At 43.7% G+C, this 21661-nt stretch overlaps 1 protein-coding gene across 2 annotated transcripts; it reads right to left on the bottom strand.

The window, feature by feature from the left end:
- Nucleotides 1–1580: 1580 nt before the first annotated feature.
- Nucleotides 1581–20511, bottom strand: LOC128848886 (borealin-2-like). Of its 2 annotated transcripts, none has more exons than XM_054049142.1 (10): nucleotides 20348–20511; nucleotides 17762–17890; nucleotides 14549–14598; nucleotides 14052–14112; nucleotides 11973–12040; nucleotides 10435–10505; nucleotides 8896–8991; nucleotides 7467–7596; nucleotides 4839–4925; nucleotides 1581–1664 (listed from the first exon to the last, which is right to left on the bottom strand). In XM_054049142.1, the coding sequence occupies exons 1-10, from the start codon at nucleotides 20481–20483 to the stop codon at nucleotides 1632–1634; spliced, it is 861 nt and encodes a 286-aa protein (XP_053905117.1). In that variant the 5' UTR covers nucleotides 20484–20511; the 3' UTR covers nucleotides 1581–1631. The 2 variants fall into 2 exon arrangements, with proteins under 2 accessions (XP_053905117.1, XP_053905116.1); XM_054049141.1 differs by lacking the exon at nucleotides 1581–1664 and adding an exon at nucleotides 3561–3880.
- Nucleotides 20512–21661: the final 1150 nt, after the last annotated feature.

The following is a 21661-nucleotide window of genomic DNA, read 5'->3' as shown; positions in this document are numbered from 1 at the left end:
TTCCACCCAGGGCTCAGGCTTCACAAAGGGGGGTTGTGGGGCAATAAAGTTTGAGGACCCCTGATGCAGATGCTTTTGCTGCTGTTTTCATGTTATGGATATGTTTACTCGTTGGAATCAAGATAATGCAGCATCTTTACAAGTACTCAGCATAGGGAAATAGAACATGATTGATTGCTATTTAAGAGCCTAGATTCCCACCCATGCACTGAAAATGGTATTGATAAGCTCTGGTTGCGAAGTTAAGCATAAATAATAGTAGTACTCATGATACTGGTGTTTAAATGAGCAGTCTTTTTTTTTTTTAGAATGAACTGACGTGCCCATGACTCCCTCTCTCTACAGCTTCTCTAACATCAATGCTTAAGCTCACACTACTTGTTTAAGTACATCAACTTTAAACATGTAAACATATACTTCCCTAGCAACAATTGTACAGCATTTTGGTTATATGGATTTGGGTAATGACTTGTAAAAGAAACAGGTTAAAAATAAGCACTAAGTGTTGTAGGATAAATTATCCTAACAAGCATGATAATGTCACTTTACGACAATTTGGGTCCACTAGGATTAAACAGCATAGATTGTATGTACCTACTCGCCATCCATGCCAAGTTATTCATCTTTATCTTGCCCAGCTGTCATAAACACCCTCACTATGCCTAGACCACAAGTGTATGTCTACACTTAAAAATGCTGCAGCTGCACCTTGATATAACCTTTGAGTGTAGACATTAACTATGCCAACACAAGAGCTGCTCCCATCAGCATAGGTAATCCACTTCCCTACTAGGCAGCACCTATGCCAACAGAAGAATTCTTCTGTTGACCTAGTGTCTGCATTAGGAATTTACAGCAGTATAGCTGTATCTCAGTCCTGTGGATTTTTCACACTTCTGAGAGAAAACTACGCTGATTCAAGTTCCTAGTGTAGACCAGGGTTTAGTGTATTGCTACCCCATACAGAGGGATTAAAAGCTTCTGTCAACCCTAAGGAAACATTTTAAAGAATATTCTGGTAAATGTTGTATAGTTATTTTACTTTACTCATGTACACTGTATATTACTGCAGGTATTTGAGCACCTAGGAGCTTATCATGACTGATCAAAATTGAGCTGTTCTAGCTACTCACTGTAACTCCTTTCCCATCCCTCTGTGAGCATAAGGATTTTTTTTTAATTCATCTTCCTCTTCCCTCTACTGCATTACCCTACTACCACCACATAGTAGGGCTGTAATTTCTGGAATAGATAAGAAAAAGGAGGTCTTGCATTTCTGAAATTAATGGCAAGATGTGTGGTAATATCTTCTCAGAACTTCCACAGCTGTAGAACAGCTACAGAGAAAGCTGCAACCCAGTTTCATACATCTGGACAGTTATATGCTTCTTGTTAAGGTGGAGGAGATGGCATTATTGACATGGCTTGGATCATCTTGTGGAGGGTCTTGGAAATCAGGATATGGACAGTTGGTTTGTACTAGTATTGAATGTGGCAGTCACTAGCTGTAGGATTGTTTTGACAGATCACAAGTACCAAAATTCTGACTTCCCCCCCTTTTACCTTAGGTCTTGTCTGCAGCTGGACTTGTTCCTCATTTATTCCCAGAGTAAGAGTGTCCACCTACAGGGTTAATCAGGAAAATCTCCATGTGTAGACAAGCCCTCAGAATGGAAAGACAAAAGGTATGAGAAAACTACCCTTAAAAGGAATGAAATAGTAACACAGAGTCTGTCACCACTAACTCTAGGAACTATATGGCCAAGGTTGAAGCTCTTGCAAACTTTCCTGAGACTCAGGAGGAGAACATAAACTCTGATAATAAATTAACCAACTCTAATAAATTAACCCCCTAATGCCATGGTAATCACACCCAACCTAACAGCGAGAATACAATTTTTTATATTCTCATTAACTTCCCAACATTCTCTTTTGTTAGTGTTTGAGAGTGTGCAAAGACTGTTTCCCTTTGATTATAATTGCCTTATTTTCATCGCTATTTTCTACACTGTAAAATTATCTAGTTTCTTTAACTGGAACATGTAACCAGAAGGGGAAGTTGTTATGTACATAGTTTTATGACAGACAAAGCAGATGCCTCTTAAGTAAAGATTCTAGGGGGAAAGGGTCACTAGTGACACAGAAGTGTCAAAAGCTGCACTAAGAGGTAACGTGACAAAATTTCCTATGCTCTTAAAGATAAAGTTTGCTCAGCCTTTCCACTCGTAATCCTCTCCCACTAGAGGACAGAGATTGCCATGAGGAGCACTAGGTCTGTACAGAGGCAAAGTACTAGGAAAGTCCCCTAGTTTTAAAGTACTACAGCAGCACAGCTTTGCCTCTCACCATACTTAAACCTATGCCTATTTCCAGTGAAGGAATTACTCTAGGAAACATGCAGAATAACTGTACATTTAAGGGAAACCAGAGTAAAAAGCCAACACAGGACCCTTGCTAAAAGCAAAGGGAAGTGTAAGTGAACCACTGGAGTTCTCATGAGACTGATCAGGCTGCAGTCCCTCTCTTATTCCAACACAGACCCTTGTGTTGAGGCCAAGCTCATCTCAGCAGCTTAGGTTGTTGTAAGAAGCAACACTAAAGTTTAGCTAGTAGATCATGCTTCTGTAAGTTATGCTCCAAACATGAATGGAAGTGATGGCCAACTATGCAAAAAAAATTGGTTGAAAGTCAAATGAAGTGGAAGGTTTTAACATATATAGATTGTCAAACTAACTATCCAGAAGGTTGCTATTTTTTACTTTTGAACTGCTAAACAATCCAGTACTAGTTTTACACTATTGCCCTCCTAGTTATCCAATAGCTTGATGTCAGAAAAAAATCGATAAGAAACAACCCTATGAATCTGAAGAGCTTCCTTGAATATGGAGGCTTCTTATAATCAAGATTGCTAGGGACAACTCTTCTTTGGATCAAGAGGGAAACCTGAAGTGGTTGAGGAGATCCTGTTGATTAATTCTAGGTTTATTCACCCCATAACGGTTACAAGATAAAGTACTGGCAACTTGTGTCAACATAGTACACACAACTGAAGCTTCAGAGTGCTGCATCAATGAGTTTTGAAACTGAAAACTTTAGGAGAGCTGCAAAGATGAATTTAGGGAAGCCTAGTGAGAAACTGATCTGATACAGTTGAGCCCGAATGCCTTTCATTTAACTTAGGGTTTTACTCAGAGTGTAGCCTGGTCTTAGTCACGTGACTATGGGCTAGACTACAGAAATACCAAGACAGCCTAACAGGAGAGTTTAGAGTGACTTCTACCCTTCTTTAATTTACATTACACCCTCACTGCCCATCCCAGTATACACATTACAAATGAGACTTTCACATAGATTGGTCTAAGTAGGTCTAAACAAATGAGTTTATATCACCTTGCATCATCTTGAATTGGTGCTTAGCACTAATGCTGCACAACTTCAGAAGGATGGGAAATAGTTTGGATAGAACAGATGTATTTTACTGTATAGTCCTATGTATATTTTACTGAGCACAGGAGATCAAAAATAGAGATTAGCAATCTGGAAAGGATACCAAGTTGTCCCTTCTTTAAACTAACATGAATAGGAAGCAGTCTTATCTTTCAGTTAAGGAAGCAACTGGTAACATGGCTTTGAGCTTGTAAAAAACATACAAATTTTACAGCAATGTGATCATTAAGTCTTTCTATACATAGAAAGTTAAATATGCAGTATAAAACTTTATTAAAAAAGATATTAAGTTCCATGTCAACATTTAAAACAGACAAGTGGTAATTGCACAGAATATTTATATAATACACAACAGAGAGAACACAAGATATACACGTAGACTCCATTAACTTGGTTTAACTGTTGCTTTTCCACATAAAACAGTCAACTGGCTCTGGGGGGAAAGAAAGCCATTTTAGACCAATTTTATTGGCAGACATTAGAACTAGAGTTGTTTAAACTCTGCAAGGCAGCTAAATTGAGAAGCAAATCTTCAACAGTAGAGTAGTAGGATAACATACAGATTAGCAGAGAGGGCAGAATAATCTAGCTGCTGCCCGGTATTTAGCTTTTTTAGAAATGCCTCCCCACCCTGTGCTTGCAATAGAGGCAGAGGCATGCCATATTGTAGCTGTCAAATCTTCAGTCTGCTATAATTCATATAACTTAAAGTAAGGTCCCACCACCTACAAGGGTGGGTCACTTTTCCATATAATACTCATTACCTACTTATAACTATGGATATTTCAACTGTATTTCTAATATTACATATTAGCCAGATCTTAGACTCCCTGTTACAATAACCGCTTGGAAGAGGGCCACTAGCTGGCATAAAATTAGTAGTGATGTTCAGCAGCAGAGTACAATTTATCTCCTGGAGAGGGGTATATAAGCACACCTTTATAATATAGGGGAAGGAGTTATTGTCCAAGCTTAGTACAGATTTGATGGGACCCCTATAGTTCTTATTCACAGAGTGAGGTACAATTCCCTCCATCAGTATACATGATGTGAAACTTGCTGTCTGTTTTGATTTGCAGATTGAGTCACGGATATTAGTGAGAAAAACAGAGTTTCCTCACACGGCAGACAGACAGACATGAGGAGGAGAAGAAAGACTTCTGCCCTTTCTTTAGAAGCAATGTCACTGACAGGACTCAATAAAATAGACCTAAACAAAGGCTGTCTCTTCCTAGTAAAGGAAAAATGTTGCTTCAAGTAAGTTAAAGTTGAAGCAACATTTCTCCCTTACTAGAAATAGTTTGCTCCTTGCATAGATGATTTGAAGACTAAGTGCCAGGGCTTCTGTGCAATCTTAGACTATTTACAAATTACTGGTTCTGTAAACTTACCACTAGATTATGAATATGCTGAACTGTGTCATCATTAAGCAACTCAACATTGATGTTATGGAGGTCTTCACCAGCAGAACAGAGAGTCTGAGCATAATCACAAAGTGATTAATTGAGATAAAACTATTCAGCATGTTTCACGTGAATCACCATATCCATTTTTCTTACAACCATGCACTGAAGTTGAGTTGAGGCATATGTTTAACAGCTTTATTGGCAAAAAAAACATTCTGCCCAAAAAGTGTTAGTCTGCACATGTCTCCTTCCAACTTATCACTGGCTTTAGTTATGACTGACATCCTGAACACAAGATAATGGCCCATTAAACTAGAGTTACTGCTGGTCAAGGAGCCAAATCTAAGTGGAAATAATTCAAGAAACAAGAGTTCTCAGCACACCCAGGGCACAGTGAGGTGTCAATCTTGTTAGCTAACCAACATCCATCAACTTTCACAGCCAGAATCCCATCTTTCAAAGTCAGCAGTAGTGCAGACTGAAACAAGTAATTCACAGAAGTTTCTTTAGCCCAAATTCAGTTATTTTAGACTGTACAGCCTAGTGAAGGCGTAGGGGAAACACAGTAACTCCTCACTTAATCGTCCCAGTTAACGTTGTTTCATTGCTGATCAATTAGGGAACATGCTTGTTTAAAGTTGTGCAATGCTCCCTTCTAATGTTGTTTGGCAACTGCCTGCTTTGTCCACTGCTTGCAGGAAGAGCAGCCCGTTGCAGCTAGCTGGTGGGGGCTTGGAACCAGGGTGGACTGGCAGCTCCCCCCTCCCTTAAGTTCCCTGTGCAGCAGGCTAGCAATTGCAGCTGTCCCTCCCCCCACTGCCATGTGCTGCTCCTGCCCTCTGCCTTGGAGCTGCTCCCCAAGACTCCAGCTTGCTGTGCAGGGGGAGGGAAGGAAGAGGGGAGCTAATGTCAGGGTGTCCCCCTGCTCCTGCACCCCACTTACCCCATCTTCCATAGAGCAGAGGGGGACACACCACAGGACTCAGGACAGAGGAAGCTTGCTGGCAGCTGAGGTCTCAGCAAGCTGATCTAATTAACAAGGCAGTGTACTTAAAGGGGAAATGCACATCTCTCTCACACACTCTGTGTCTGTGTGTCTGCAATCCTCTCTCCCCTCCCTCCATTCCTGCTGCCTTGTAGACCGTGAGAGTTAACCCCTGAAGGCTCAGCAAATTGCTAGTTCATCATTTAGCAGGAAGGCATTTCCTGGAAAATATCCCACCCTCTGACTCCTCCACCTCAACCAACCTTCACAATCATCATTACTGTGTACCAATATTAAATGGTTTAAAACTTATATTGTGTGTGTGTATATAAGATAGTCTTGTCTGGTGAAAAAGATTCCCTGGAACCTAACCCCCTCATTTACATTAATTCTTATGTAATTGGAGTCACTTAACATCGTTTTGCTTAAAGTCACATTTTTCAGGAACATAATTACAACGTTAAGTGAGGAGTTACTGTATGTCAAATGCTTATTTCACCTCACTAGTCCTGGTCAGCATAGTCATTGGTATGATACCTAGAAACCTTCATCATATGTCCAAGTGTTCGGATAAGATTCTAAGTCATTTACTAGACTGACACTAATGCAATATTTAGCTGTTACCACTCAAAGATCTTAGCGTCATTATGCATAGTTCTCTGAAAACATACACTCAATGTGCAGCAGCAGTCAAAAAAAGCAAACATTGTTGGGAATCATTAAGAAAGGTGTAGCTAATAAGACAGAACATATCATATTGCCTCTCTATAAATCGATGGAATGTCCACATCTTGAATACTGCATGCAGATGTGGTCATCCCATCTCAAAAGAAGATATTGGAATTGGAAGAGGTACAGAAGAGGGCAACAAAAATGATTAGGGGTATGGAACTGCTGCCATATGAGGAGCGATTAATAAGACTGGGACTTTTAAGCTTGGATAAAAAAAGATGTCTGGGCGGGGTATGATAAAGGTCTATAAAATCATGACTGGTGTGGAGAAAGTAAATAAGGAAGTGCTATTTACTCCTTCCTCTAACACAAGAACTAGGGGTCACCAAATTAAATTAATAGCAGCAGGTTTAAAACAAACAAAAGGAAGTATTTCTTCACACAATGCACAATCAACCTATGGAACTCTTTGCCAGAGGATGTTGTGAAGGCCAAGACTATAACAGGGTTCAAAAAAAGAACTGGATAAATTCATGGAGGATAGGTCCATCAATGGCTATTAGCCAGGATGATGTCCCTAAGCTCTGTTTGCCAGAAGCTGGGAACAGGCAACAGGGGATGGATCACTTGATGATTACCTGTTCTATTCATTCCCTCTGGGGCACCTGGCATTGGCCACTGTCAGAAGACAGGATACTGGACTAGATGGACCTTTGGTCAGACCCAGTATGGCCATTCTTACGTTGTTATAATATGGAAAGTTAATAGAAATGTTCACTTCAGAAAGTGACCATTTTGAAGAGACATTTTGTTTACAAGCTGCTCACTTAACTGTAGCAACTACTACTGCTGGCAAAGACAGGAAAAAAATATTTTCCAGATACCCCTTTGTTTATATATTTGCCAGAGACAGATTCATCTAAAGCAAATGAAACTGAAAAGTTAAGGTTTACTACCTTTCCATCAGCCAGAGGTATATTAACAAATGGAACAGCTTTTTCCCGAGGCACTGAGTTACTTCTTAGTGACATGGCTTGGACTTTTTCTCTCATAGGTACAGTTCTTGAGACAGCCATTTGTGGCAATCTAGAAGTGGAATACAAGAACAGAATTTCACTTCTAATAAATTGCATTTTCATGTCCTACCGAGAGCCATTGGAGCCAATGTGATTCAGTAACAGCCAGCTTCGTAATTGGTGCACTTAATGGATGCTCATTTTCTACTTTGTTCTACAAACCATTTAGAACCAACACTAAAGAAAACCCAAACATCTTAACATCTTGAAGGTGGTAGTGTTTATTGGCACCACCAGGTAATATTTTGCCATTCTGGCAGAGTGCAATACAACTGAGAAATTCTAAGCCAATGATCAATCTTCAGTTGGGATTGGACATTTACATGGAGAAGAACAGTCTCCAGTTATCACAGTGAACACTAACACAAACTGATGCTTTAGGGTGAGTAAGCCAATTTAATTATGAGGGTGTAGGAAAAGACTCATTAGCAACAGATTATCCAGGACTGTACTACTGCAGGGTTTCTTGCACCTTCCTCTGAAGCATCTGATGTTGGCTACTTTCAGAGGCAGGAGACTGGAGTAGGTGGATGACAGGTCTGACATGGAATTCCTATATTTCCCTTGTATTTAAAATTATTTTGTACTGTAGTCAAAGGCAGGCTCCAATATTTGAGAGCAAGTATAATGTTTTAGGCATCTTTAACCTGAAAGAGAGACGCTTGACACAATGGCATAATAATAGCAGGCCAGGGTAATGCTGTGAACCACTTTGTGGCTTCAGGGCTGATTTTAGCTATCTTACTGTAAAGGATTTCACTTCATTCAGCAGGTTGTGTTTGCCAGAAGCAAGTTCAGAATTACCAGTTTTAAGAATCTTTCCAGCTACAATGTATAGTTTAACCTATTAGAAGTATTTGTATGAATTTATACTAAATGTTGCAAGTACTTTCAACCAAGAGTGAATTATTTCAGCTAAATTAGAGTGCTGAAAACTTGTTTCTAAACTGCTGTGTTTCTGTAAACTATAGTCAACACGTAGAGAAAGCTAGTAGTTGGCGCCCCATTAAGCCAACTTCAGAAGGTAACCTTAACTATGAAAACATAGCCAGTACCTCCAGAATTTCAGCACAAGTATAAACTGTATCCACTTCAGTCTCTTCCCCAACCCTCCCCCATGAACAGGAACCCTTTTACAGATAGAAGCCACCTTCCTTTCCTAAAATCCTACAGTGGCAGACACTGTATTTACAAAGATCTTCACACAGTCTTGTTCAAAGGAGCATTCCTTATTTGGTATCCAGATATGTATGGTAGTAAGAGTTTAAAAAGAAGAGAGATCAGTTGTGCTATGACCTGAAAGGCCTACCTTCTAGAAACACGTGGAGCAGATTTATAGTTTGCAGCTGTGCGATCAGATGTAGGAGCCTTAAAATGCCTCACATTTGGAGTAGAGCATGCAGATCTGCCAGAAAAACAGCATTTGCTTTTACACGGTACAGTACTTTTAGTCTAGAGAATTCTAGTTATGAAGCAGATATTTTAAATTCCCTAAGCAGAAGACTGGTAAGTTAGACAATGTTACAGTACTTTGTAGTTATCTAGTTAGTGTTGCTTTAAAATAAAAAAAAAAAAATAAATAAAAAAACGGCAGGGTGGGGAGGCACAGCAATGGTAAAGTCCTTTACACAGTAAGATATCATCCACCAGAATCTAGCCTATGCAAGTAGAGGGGGCTAGAAGCAATATAGGATTATTTGTATTAGAAACTGGCTGAGAGAGCACAGTGATCTGGACACAGTTAAGCGAAGGTTCCTATTCAGTCTCCTGGCAATTTTAATCAAAAGTGGAGGAAGTTTTCCTACGATCAGTTCTCACAAGAATTATTGAGAGGCCACATCCGAACCAGAGCCAGAGAACAGCCACTTCCAGTTTTGGATCCTAATGGGCGCATAAAGATTGTTTTAGAGCTAGGGATTGAAGCCCTCCCCACAAACACAATTGAGAGAGAGAGAGAGAGAGAGAGAGAGAGAGCGCGAGCGCGCTTCAGGACCTGGTGTGAGCAAAATGCTACTGAACATTAGGGAAAAGCCATGCACCAAAGACTGATACAACAGGTTTTGCCTATCCAAGGAGCTGACTAGTTTTACAGGTCAATTTTGTGGATTTGAAGATTATCTGTAATCCTAAATTAGGAGTCTGAATAACTAAACCTAGTTAAGGCTTTCTAGTTTTCTTCTCATGTACAGTATGAGTTGATTCAACATCTAGAATACACTTTAGAAGAGGATAGAAGGTGTATGTTGAACTAGTAGACATGTTCAGATTCTTAAAAAGTGAACAGTTGCAATACATAATTGCACAAATTTTTATACCTATTTGACTGGAGACATCAGTTCCTCTGACTCACAAATCAAAGAGTAGACTCCGGCTCATCTTTGCTATAAGTAGCTCAAATAGATATTCCACTACGGATATTGATGCAAATCCCTTTCAGATGTTAAAATTAGCAGAAGTATTACTGTATAGTTTGTTATTCTTGTTAACTGAAGCATGTCAGGTTACCTAAAGGCTACTTTCCTCCATTAAACATTGTCTGCAATTAAAGATTAACTAGATATTTTTATATTACACACACAATTGGATGCACAAGTGTATACATTCAAATGGATTGCACTATATCCCGTTAGCAGCCACCCCATGGGGGTCAGGGGAGAGAAGGGAAGAGGAGGCGGAAGTTATCTGATTAAAATTTACTTCAGTAGAGTAAATCACATAAGATCTGATCCAGCTTGTGTAATGTTCATTAAATGCTTTCTTCTTAGCAGAGTTAAACATCACGGTGAATTCTTTGAAAAGCTACTCAGTCCAAAAAAATTACAAAAACTACTATAGATCATAGTCATACCTAGAAAGAGAGTGGTTTTCTTTGAGATGTGTGCCAGAAGCTAAAGAAACCAGTGATTTTGTTTTGGACACCTTAAAACAAATAAATAAAAAATTAAGCATTGTTAGAATAAATGACATTAAATGTAATAGGACAGACTTTCAGATGATGAAGACTTCAATCTCCTCAAACCCATGTTGAACAGGGAATTATACTCACTTTACAGATGAGTAAAGTGAGGAACATGAAATCCCTATGCTATGGCTTCATTGTACAGAATAGTTTACTGTCTTGCTTGTCCTGACAGGTCAGTACACCACATAACACTGTTTTTGAAAGAGCCATTTTGGCACATCTACACACATGCTTGTACCACTAGATCAAGTCTTTTTGCTGGATGTGGGGGAGAAGACCCATGTCATAATGCCCAGTTGAAACTTGCAAGTCATTGAGCAAAATCAAGTCACTGAGTTGTGAGACAGAGTTAAGATTGGATAAGTTGATGCAGATGCAATGCTTTTTAATCACTGTTGGTCTCTAAAAACAACCCATTCAAATATGGGGAGCTATCTACTGAACACAAGGTGGACATCAAACAAACAGAAAAATCAAGTTAGGGACTTTAAAGTCCCACCATATCCTCTAATGATTCAGCAGGATGGACCCTTACCAAAGAGCAACAGAGGGTCCTGTGGCACCTTTGAGACTAACAGAAGTATTGGGAGCATAAGCTTTCGTGGGTAAGAACCTCACTTCTTCAGATGCAAGTAATGGAAATCTCCAGAGGCAGGTATAAATCAGTATGGAGATAATGAGGTTAGTTCAAACAGGGAGGGTGAGGTGCTCTGCTAGCAGTTGAGGTATGAACACCAAGGGAAGAGAAACTGCTTCTGTAGTTGGATAGCCATTCACAGTCTGTTTCACCTCACCCTCCCTGATTGAACTACTGGGCTAGCTTGATTATCACTTCAAAAGTTTTTTTTCTCTTAATTAATTGGCCTCTCAGAGTTGGTAAGACAACTCCCACCTGTTTATGCTCTCTGTATGTGTGTATATATAGCTCCTCAATATATGTTCCATTCTATATGCATCCGAAGAAGTGGGCTGTAGTCCACGAAAGCTTATGCTCTAATAAATTTGTTAGTCTCTAAGGTGCCACAAGTACTCCTGTTCTTCTTTTTGTGGATACAGACTAACACGGCTGGTACTCTGAAAGCTACCCCTCTGATACCTTACCAAAGAGTTACTCAATTTCAGGAGGAAACTTAAAAAATAGTGCTGAATTTACAGCAAATGATTGTTGTACATACTTTTATTAATTCATTATCTGTTGACTACAAAACTAGTTCACAATAGGATTTTATATTAAAATTAATTAATTAAAATAAGCATATTGGACCGCAGCTAATTCTGAATTGAGAACAATAGTTCATACTTTTTTTCTTTTTTTCCAAATAGTTTATTTTAAGATGACAAGCAGGCAACTGACCAGGGACCAACTGAGGTAGCCTCAGGTTTCAGGACAGATCTAGCCCTGGTTATTTTCCTTGAACACATACCTTTTGAGATGCTTTCTTGGCAGGTACAGTCTCCTCATCTTTATATTCAACAATTGTAGTTACCTTAACTACAAAAAAAAAAAAAAAAAAAAAAAAAAAAACGACAATTCAAAGTGGATTAGAAATACATAGAATATTAATAGCTGCAGTGATGGGCACAATGACAAGTCCATTTAGCTCTACATTGACTGTTAGTAGACAAATAGCAATTGATTCCACCATTTGATGGCCATTTGGCACTCAGTTCAATGCTTAGGTGGATTGCAAGTGTGCCCAACATCATAACTACTATATATGGATTGCCACCCTCACTGACATATCTGGGATGCCAAGGATACCCCTCTCACCCTTAGAAGTGACCCCCTCCAGAGTAGGTTCAGACCACTGTGACAGAGGTGCACTGTTTCTTCAGCACCTGTTCTGAGATTAAAGAGATGAGGTGGACCAACTTTGGTTGGTGGAGAGACAAGGTTTCAAAGAGCTCAGGTCTGAGAAAAGTACTAAGAGTGTCACAGCTAAATACAAGGTCAGACAGTTTAGCGTAAGTAGTTAGTACATATTCTAAGGGACCATTCAAGGTGAAGTGGCCCATTAACACCCTTATAATCAGAGGACAAAAGGGGGTTAAGTAGGGTATAGATTGTTGTAATAAGCCATAAATCCAATGTCTTTGCTAGACACTAAAAATCATGGTTTTAAGATTATGAATGTAAACTCCCAAACTCACCTTTTAAGCGTGCAGGTTTCCTTTGAGGATGAGGACTGATAGGTCAGATACAGAGTGATCACTTATTCTTTTACAGACAGTGGTCCATCCATAGGCGCCGGCTTCTGCTGGCGCCCCAACCCAGCCTTGCCCCAACTCCACCCCTGCCCCACCCCCTCCCACCCCCATTCCAACCCCTTCCCCAAAGTCCCCGCCCCAACTCCACCCGCTCCCTAAATCCCCGGCCCCACCTCTTCCCCTGAGCACGTTGTGTTCCCGCTCCTTCCCCCTCCCTCCCAGAGCTTGTTATGCCATGAAACAGCTGTTTCACAGCAGCAAGCAATGGGAGAAGCGGGGATGCGGTGCGCTCAGGGGAGGAGGTGGAGGCAAGGTGAGTGGGGGCAGGGAGCTTGGCTGCCAGTGGGTGCAAAGCACCCACCAATTTTTCCCCATGGGTACTCCAGCCCTGGAGTACCCACGGAGTCGGTGCCTATGGGTCCATTAGATAGGTGACTGGAATGGGACTCCCCAGGAGACTTGCATTCTACTCCCAGCTCTGCCACTGACTTTTGTGACCTTGGGAAACTCACTTCACCTCTGTGTTCCCTTCCACCCTTTATTCAGATTGTAATCTCTTAGTAGATATATTTACAGCGCCCAACACAATGCTGCACCACTCTGCCTCCCCCTTCCTGCACTCCCGAATATCTGTTGGGACTTCTAATAAGGCTGGAACTTTTTGGCTTGGAAAAGAGACGACTAAGGGAAGGATATGATAGAGGTCTATAAAATCATGACTGGTGTGTAAAAAGTAAATAAGGAAGGGTTATTTGCTCCTTCTCAAACACAAGAACTAGGGTTAACCAAATGAAATTAATAGGCAGCAGGTTTAAAAAACAAACAAAAGGAAGTATTTCTTCACACAACGCACAACCCGTGGAACTCTTTGCCAGAGGATGTTGTTACGGTCAAGGCTAACAGGGTTCAAAACAGAACTAGATAAATTCATGGAGGATAGGTCCATCAATGACTATTAGCCAGGATGGGTAGGGATGGTGTCCCTAGTCTCCGTATGCCAGAAGCTGAGAATGGGCAACAGGGGATGGATCACTTCATGATTACCTGTTCTGTTCATTCCCTCTGAAGCACCTGGCTTTGGCCACTGTCGAAAGAAAGGATACTCTGCTAGATGGACCTTTGGTCTGACCTAGTATGGCTGTTCTTATGTAGGCTTCACTGTAATAAATTATATACTCAGAGTACCAAAGGGAGTTTTAATAACAATACTTCTTTTGCAGTCACTAAATTCATACCATTAATAATAATTAAAAAATAGATCTGATACTGGAAGTCCATGTCATGAAATCATTCACCTCTTTTGCTGCAATTCCTCACCAGCCTGGTATTTGGAATGTCCTCTACAGAGCAGTCATTCTAGAAGATATTTAAAGAACAAAGTGAGATCTGTACAATCAGTAAATTTCCCCAAGATACATATTTATGTTAGCCTAGGGGAGAGGGTGACTAAGTGCGTAAAGTAAAGTGATACAAGGTGTTTTCAGAGACAGTTTCCAGCATGAGGTAAAGATGATGTTTAGCAAATCCATTTTCAGTCACATGCACAAGACAGAATGGGAGTGAATAACTAAACTTGAAGTTGTGGCAACAATATCTGTAAGTTACCCTAAAAGTGTCAGAGACAATGTGCAGTAGTTTCACATTATTATAGGCTATTGTCTCCTGCCATGTATTTTTGTGTGGCTTTTTTTTTCTTAAATTAAGCTAATAGCAAAAAATATTCCTATTAAAGTTCCTTTGTGTTGTCAGATTTTCCATTTTTAAAGTTCTGCTACAATTTACAAACACTTACCGCTACAACAGCGGCAGCTACAACAGCAGCTTCCTCTCCTCCTTGCAGGTCTGTTACACAAGAAAAAACAAACAAAAAACATATCCTGTTTACAGTAACTACTATTTGCTTAACTATGGTCCATGTGCTTCTAGATTAGGGATGGGCAAACTTTTTGGCCCAAGGGCCACATCTGGGTATGGAAATTGTATGGCAAGCCACGAATGCTCACAAAATTGGGGGTTGGGGTGCAGGAGGGGGTGAGGGCTCTGGGAGGGGGCTCTGGGCTGGGGGGAGGGCTCCAGCTGGGGGTGTGGGCTCTGGGATGGGGCTGAAGGGTTGGGGGTGCAGGAGGCTGCTCCAGCCTGGGACACAGGGGTTTGGAGAATGGGAGAGGGATCAGGGCTGGGGAAGGGGGTTGGGGCATGGGACAGGGTCAGAGGTGCAGGCTCCGGGCAGTGCTTACCTCAAGCAGCTCCCAGAAGCAGCGGTATGTGCTCCCTCCGCCTCCTATACAGAGGCGCGGGCCAGGTGACTCTGCACGCTGCCCCGTCCGCAGGTGCCGCCCCTGCAGCTCCCATTCGCCGCAGTCCCTGGCCAATGGGAGCTGCGGGGGCAGCACTTGGGGCAGGAGCAGCATGCAGAGACCCCTGGCTGCCCCTATGTGTAGGGGCTGGAGAGGGGACATGCTGCTGCTTCCAGAAGCCACATAGAGTGGGGCCAGCCCCCGTCCCCACTCCCCGGCTGGAGTGCCAGAGTGGGTCAAGCCCTGGATCCCGCTGCCCGGCGGGAGCTCGAGGGCCGGATTAAATCATCTGGAGGGCTGGATGAGGCCCCCGGGTTGTAGTTTGCCCATCCCTGTTCTAGATGAAGGAGAGAGCCTGGAAGAGAACAAGTTATGCAGCTGGGGAGAAAGTTGTGGTGCACAACTGATGCAGAAAATTGACCTTGACTGGAGTGGTATGTCATTTGTACCATTTCAAGCCCTGTAAGAGAGTTTTAGGGCTCGTCTCGGTGGAGAGAATGCACAGCAAGCTGGGGTGTGAATCCACAGAGCACTAACATGCCATGCACTAACCGTCCATGTGGACCCTGCTGCTGCACTGGAGTAGGTTAAAGTGCACTTTGGTACTTTTGGTGTACAGCAACAGGGTGCACATGGACAGGTAGTGTGTGGAAAGCTTGTGCACTGTAGATTTAAACCCCAATATGCCATACACTAATTCAATATCTGGAGAAGCCCTTCGTTTCAGGATTCCTTGAATTCTGAAGGCCAACAGCTCAGATACCAGCTTTCCCCACTACTCGAGGGTGCTGACACCTCTAAAAGAGCTAAGTATAGTCCCACAAAACATGGTTTGTAACTGAAAGGAAAGGGAAGAGAAGTTTACATTTAAGGCGCTAGTCACAGTTATAACTACTTTAGACTAGGATTTTAGCAGAAGCTAGGCATCCAAATCCACTTTGATTAACCTTGATTCCATAAGCATATCCTGTTTTGGTCTTTATTTGGTCCCATATAAGAGTTTCACTTGGGAAGAGAAACTTCTGAAACCAATATTCCTATAGCAGCAAATTACTGCTGTTTATCACAGATTGAATTGCTGCTATTATTTCATAAGCATAGGCACCAACTTCTCCTGGCACCAGTGGGTGCTTGCGCCCCCCGCCGCCCCAACTCCACCCCTGCCCTGCCCTCTCCTGCCTCTGCCCCACCCCCATTCCCACCCCTTCCCCAAATTCCCTGCCCCAACTCCATCCCCTCCCGCCCCACTGGACTCCTTCTCCAAATCCCCACCCCAGCCCTGCCTCTTCCCCTGATTGCATCACATTCCTGCTCCTCCCTTCCACAGCTTGTTATGCCGCTGTTTTGCGACGGCAAGCACTGGGAGGAGAAGCAGGGACGGCGCACTCAGGGGAAGAGGTGAGGCGAGGCAAGGCGGAGGTGAGCTGGGGCGGGGAGCCCACCAATTTTTCCCCGTGGGTGCTTCAGCCTGGATCACCCACTGAGTCGACACTTATGTTCATAAGTACAAGTTGGAATCAAAACGGTCTTAAGCCTAGTTACTTACATGGTGAGAAGATTTGATAGCACAGGGTTCTATTGCTTGGAGTCTTTAAATCTAGACAAAGTGTCTTTCTAATATACAGAAGCTCACACAGAAGTTCTGGGTTTGATGCAGGAGTTATTGGGGGGCGGGGGGGAAGATCTATGGCCTGTTTTATACAGGTCAGACTAGCTGACCATAATAATAATTTCTAGTCTTTATCTATGATTGCATCACAATTAAAATTTAATAAATTGATTCAATCAAGGAAGTAGCTTATCAAAAAGTCATAGGCAAATAACAGTCTATATAGCGGTTCTCAAACTTCAGCAACCTGAGGACCGCCATTTTGATTTAAAAATTTTCAGGGACCCCCCAAGCTCCACCCCTTCCCCCAAGGCCCCACCCCAACTCTTACTGTCCCCCCTTCCTCATTTCGCCCCCCCCCACTCGCTCTCCCCCACCCTCACTCACTTTCACCAGGCTGGGGCAGGGGGGTTAGGATCAAGAGGGGGTGCAGGCTCTGGGAGGGAATTTGGATGGAAGGGGGGTGAGAGATGCAGGTTCTGGGAGGGAGTTTGGGTGTGGGCTCTGGGCTGGGTCAGGGAGTTGGAGTGCAGGAGGAGGTGAGGGGTGCGGGCTCTGGCAAGGCCTCGGGCTTACCTTACCCCGGTGGCTCCCAAAAGCGCTCGGTACATCTCTCTGACAGCGGCTCCTTGGCAGGAGGGTCAAGGGGTCTCCACATACTGCCCCTGCAGCGCCCATTGGCCGCAGTTCCCAGCCAATGGGGGCTGTGGAGTCAGCGCTCGGCCAGAGGCAGCGTGCAGAGACTCCCTGGCCCTCTCCCAGGGGCTGTACCGGCCGCTTTCGGGAGTGGCGCAGTGCCAGGGGAGGTAGGGAGCCTGCCTTACCCCCACTTTTAGTGCCTAAAATCTCCAGGTTTGGCTTCAGCAGCCTCTGAGAGATACAGCAGTTCCCCGGCATTCAGGCGCTGGGAGGAAAGGGGAGGAGTTGATCAGCAGGGCCTAACGAAAGCTCTGGAGTACCCTCAGGGATCCCAAGGGGTCCACAGACCCATTTGAGAAACACTGGCCTACAGGGAGGTTTAGAGCTACACTTAAGACATGAAAGTAGATCATGTTATCCTGCTGTCTACAAGTATGCATTCCAAGAAAACCACACTTACTAAGCAAGTCTTTTCTTTTCATTTTTCTGACAGCAACTGGCATCTTCAATAACTCCACTCTAAATGCTTTCTCAGCAGTTTGCAAAAGTGAATCAATTTCTTTCTTCATTTCTTGAAGATTCTCTTTGGCTTCAAATAAAAAAAACAAACCTGTTGCTAAGTGTACAATACACTTCCAAGTTCATTAATAGTTTGCCTGTTGGATAGTACCTTTGTTCCAGTCAAAGAATTAAGATCATATATTTACAGGGGTCAGTCAGTTTGACTAGAAATTCAGCTTAATTCAAAGTAGATTTTAAGTTATACAATGCCACATGTTCCTAGAATCTGGGTGTCCTCAAACTGGTAAACAAGTCAACATTTTAAAACTACCATTATCCTTATTTAGGTACTTACATGCCCTCATCACCTTAATAGTCAAGCATCTCACCATTATTACTTAAGCCTCAGGACACCCCGGGAAAATACAGAAATACCATCCCATTTTTACAGATAGATGAGAGATTATCCAGCTTGCACAAGGTTACAAAGACAAACTGAAGCCAGATCTTCTAAATCCCAGTCCAATACGTTATATATAACACACACACACACACACACACACACACACACACACACACAAAGAAAAGTCCTAGATTAGCCATTAAGTGGAGGGAAGAAAAGTTAAGTTTAACAACATTTCAGGTAAATAAAGTGTATTTCTTTATTTAAAGAGGGATGATAAAGCTATCATTGCCTGCATATGAGTTAGCAAACCAATTTGTAGTGTCATACCTAGGAGAAAGTCTAAGGGTTGATTTTTCAAAGGTGCTGAACAAATCTATGGCTGTTCAGAAACTTAAACTAGTAGTTTGGCCTCTTTTGAAGGCTAATGGTGGTTAGTCATTAGGTGCCTTGACAGGCAGTTTACAATATCAAAAGTTAACATTTAGTAAGTTGTGCATTTGCCAAAACTATATTTCTTTATTGTTGTATTGCAAGCTACTTGAATTGCCAGACTGATCTGATCAAATGTAGACTTCAGTAGCCATTTCCCATTGGTTTCAGTGGAGATGGTCAGTAAATATTAGAAGGCTTCTGTTGATTTTTAATGGAATAGTTCCAAGAAGTTTAGTTCAACTAATTTCATTAGAAATCCTTAGACTATAATAAGTCAGCTTGTTGCCTCTGATAACGACAATAGGAGGCTTACATATCAGGACTGATGTCACATGCAGTTTTAAAAAAAAAAAAAAAAAAGACATTGATTATGTAGTTAGAAATCAAATGTAAATACATGTATTTTTTAGTTCTGCAGACAATAGTCATCCCAACAGGAGTTGTACAGGGTAGTTCTGTGCCCCAATGCTTAAGTTGAAAATGCAGATAGAAAGTTTCCACATTCCTAAGAACATGAACTGATCCATGAATTCTATGAAGATGCTAACCCCATTACCTACAACCTGTTTGCACAAATCCAGACTTTATCTACTGGTGCCCACACGTTTGTTCATTTTTTTTTTTTTTTAATTATGAGGTCTGGTCTATACTACCCGCCTGAATCGGCGGGTAGAAATCGACCTCTCGGGGATCGATTTATCGCGTCCCGTCAGGACACGACAATCGATCCCCGAATCGGCGCTCTAACTCCACCAGCAGAGGTGGTAGTAAGCGCCGCCGACAAAAAGCGGCAGAAGTTGATTTTGCCGCCGTCCTCACAACGGGGTAAGTCGGCTGCAATACGTCGAATTCAGCTACGCTATTCACGTAGCTGAATTTGCGTATCTTAAATCGACTCCCCGCTGTAGTGTAGATGTACCCGAGTTTCCATTTGTCACTGTGTTTTTCTTTCAAGTGTTACTCCATTTCCCCTTCTAAGGCACCAACTACATCTAGGAAGGGATTGTAAAGAAAACAAAACCAAACATTTAAGAAGTATTTTCTAACTAGAAGTTGTGCTGTTTTTCTCAGCTATGTGCCTCCCTTTGTAGCGGAGGATAGGAAGCGGGCCACTCTGTGCGAATACCACCGGGAGCATCCCAGCACGAGAGCAAGGATGCACTTGGTAAGTGTGAGATAAATATCCCTCTTCCTCCGTCACACTGCCAATCAACTGGCACCAGGAGACCAGCCTCAGTAACCGTGATTGTGCCTCACAGCGCCCAGCTCACTCTGCAGAGCGGGCCATGGCCGGCGCCCCCCACCCCGAGTTACTCTGCTGAGGGGAGGCCACATGCTCCCGCTTGGCCCTGCAGCGGGCCGGGGGGAGTGTCAGATGTGACCAAACTCCCAGGAAGCCGAATAACTGGTGAGCAGCTTTAGTCCCAGACCCTGCGCCAGCCCGTCCGTGGCGGGAGAGCGGCCGCCCCGGAGCCCCTCGGCGGGGAGCCCCCTCCGCACGGAGGCTCACCTGCCGACCGCCCCCAGCACAGCGGGAGAGGCGCGGGCCTGGAACGGAGAAGGCCCAGCAACCACCACCCCCGGGACACGGCAGCTGACCAGCCTCGGCCCCCAGCCCAAGTGCCCCGCTGGGGACAGCCCCCGCAAGCTGCCCGTTGCTCAGAGCGGGGAGGGGCCGGGCCGGCGCGGCGCGGGGCAGCTCCTCACCCTGCTGGTTGAAGCCCCTGAGGAAGAGGCTGATCTGTTGGTCCTTCTGCTCCTGGGTCAGCGCGCCCCGCTCTGTCTCCACCCCGGAGTCGGCGCTGCGCTTCTTGCCCGCGGTAAGGTGCTTCTTCGGCGGCATAGCTGCAAGAGTGAGAGCCGCCCGCCCGGGGAACGCTTATAGCCGCGGCCTTCCCCTCCCCCGCGGCGGCGGGACACACCCACGCAGGGACCACGGGGCTCGGCACTGCGCTCATCCCCTGCCTGGGCCGAGAGGAGGGGTCCCACAAGGGGAGCGCCCCCTGCCTGGGCCGAGAGGAGGGGGTCACACAAGGGAAGCGCCCCCTACCTGGGCCGAGAGGAGGGGGTCACACAAGGGAAGCGCCCCCTGCTTGGGCTGAAGGGGGGTCACACAAGGGGAGCGCCCCCTGCCTGGGCCGAGAGGAGGGGGTCACACAAGGGGAGCGCCCCCTACCTGGGCCGAGAGGAGGGGGTCACACAAGGGAAGCGCCCCCTGCTTGGGCTGAAGGGGGGTCACACAAGGGGAGCGCCCCCTGCTTGGGCTGAGGAAGGGTCACCCTGGGGAGCGCCCCCTGCCTGGGCCGAGAGGAGGGGGTCACACAAGGGGAGCGCCCCCTGCCTGGGCCGAGGAGGAGTCAGGAGCCTGCCTGGACCGAGGAGAGGTCACCCTGTGGAGCACCCCCTGCCTGGGCGGAGAAGGGGTCACGTTGGGAATCAACCCACCTCCCCAGGAGTAGGAGGGATAAACCCTCCTCACCTTTATTTTTTAATCTGAAAACATAATATTGTAAAGAAGAGTGTGTGATTGGACACTTGTTTATTTAATGTTATGAGTTTGGGGCACAGGCAATGGTCCCATTAATACATTTGTTTACCTAGTTCTTTTGCCAGACCTTTTCCTCCTACTCTCTTTGACTTAATATCAGCTTACAAATATAGACTTCAAACTGCAGAAATAAGGGCAGCTTCCTCTTTACTCAGCACAGAAGAATAAAGGAAGATAGGTAATTGTTTGTTTTATTTTAGCAGGCTGGAGTATACCATGTTCTTAACAGCTTGATTCTAAGCTCTTTGGAGCAGGGATTTAGAAAGGAATCCAAATAAAGGGTCCAAGATGGATTTCCTTCTCATGCACCGGGTCTATCTCATTATACTGCATGATCAAGGCAGAGAACTTTTTCTGTCTTTTACAGCATCAACACTTAACTACATATAGTTAATTTGTAAGTGTTACTAGGATGCCCCATTTCTTTAACTGATGTGGTTTAAATTGCTCATTCAGTAAATCATTCATTAGAA

Source organism: Malaclemys terrapin, chromosome 14, assembly GCF_027887155.1.
Source record: "Malaclemys terrapin pileata isolate rMalTer1 chromosome 14, rMalTer1.hap1, whole genome shotgun sequence".
NCBI lineage: Eukaryota > Metazoa > Chordata > Testudines > Emydidae > Malaclemys > Malaclemys terrapin.
This window is presented reverse-complemented; position numbering and strand designations above follow the sequence as displayed.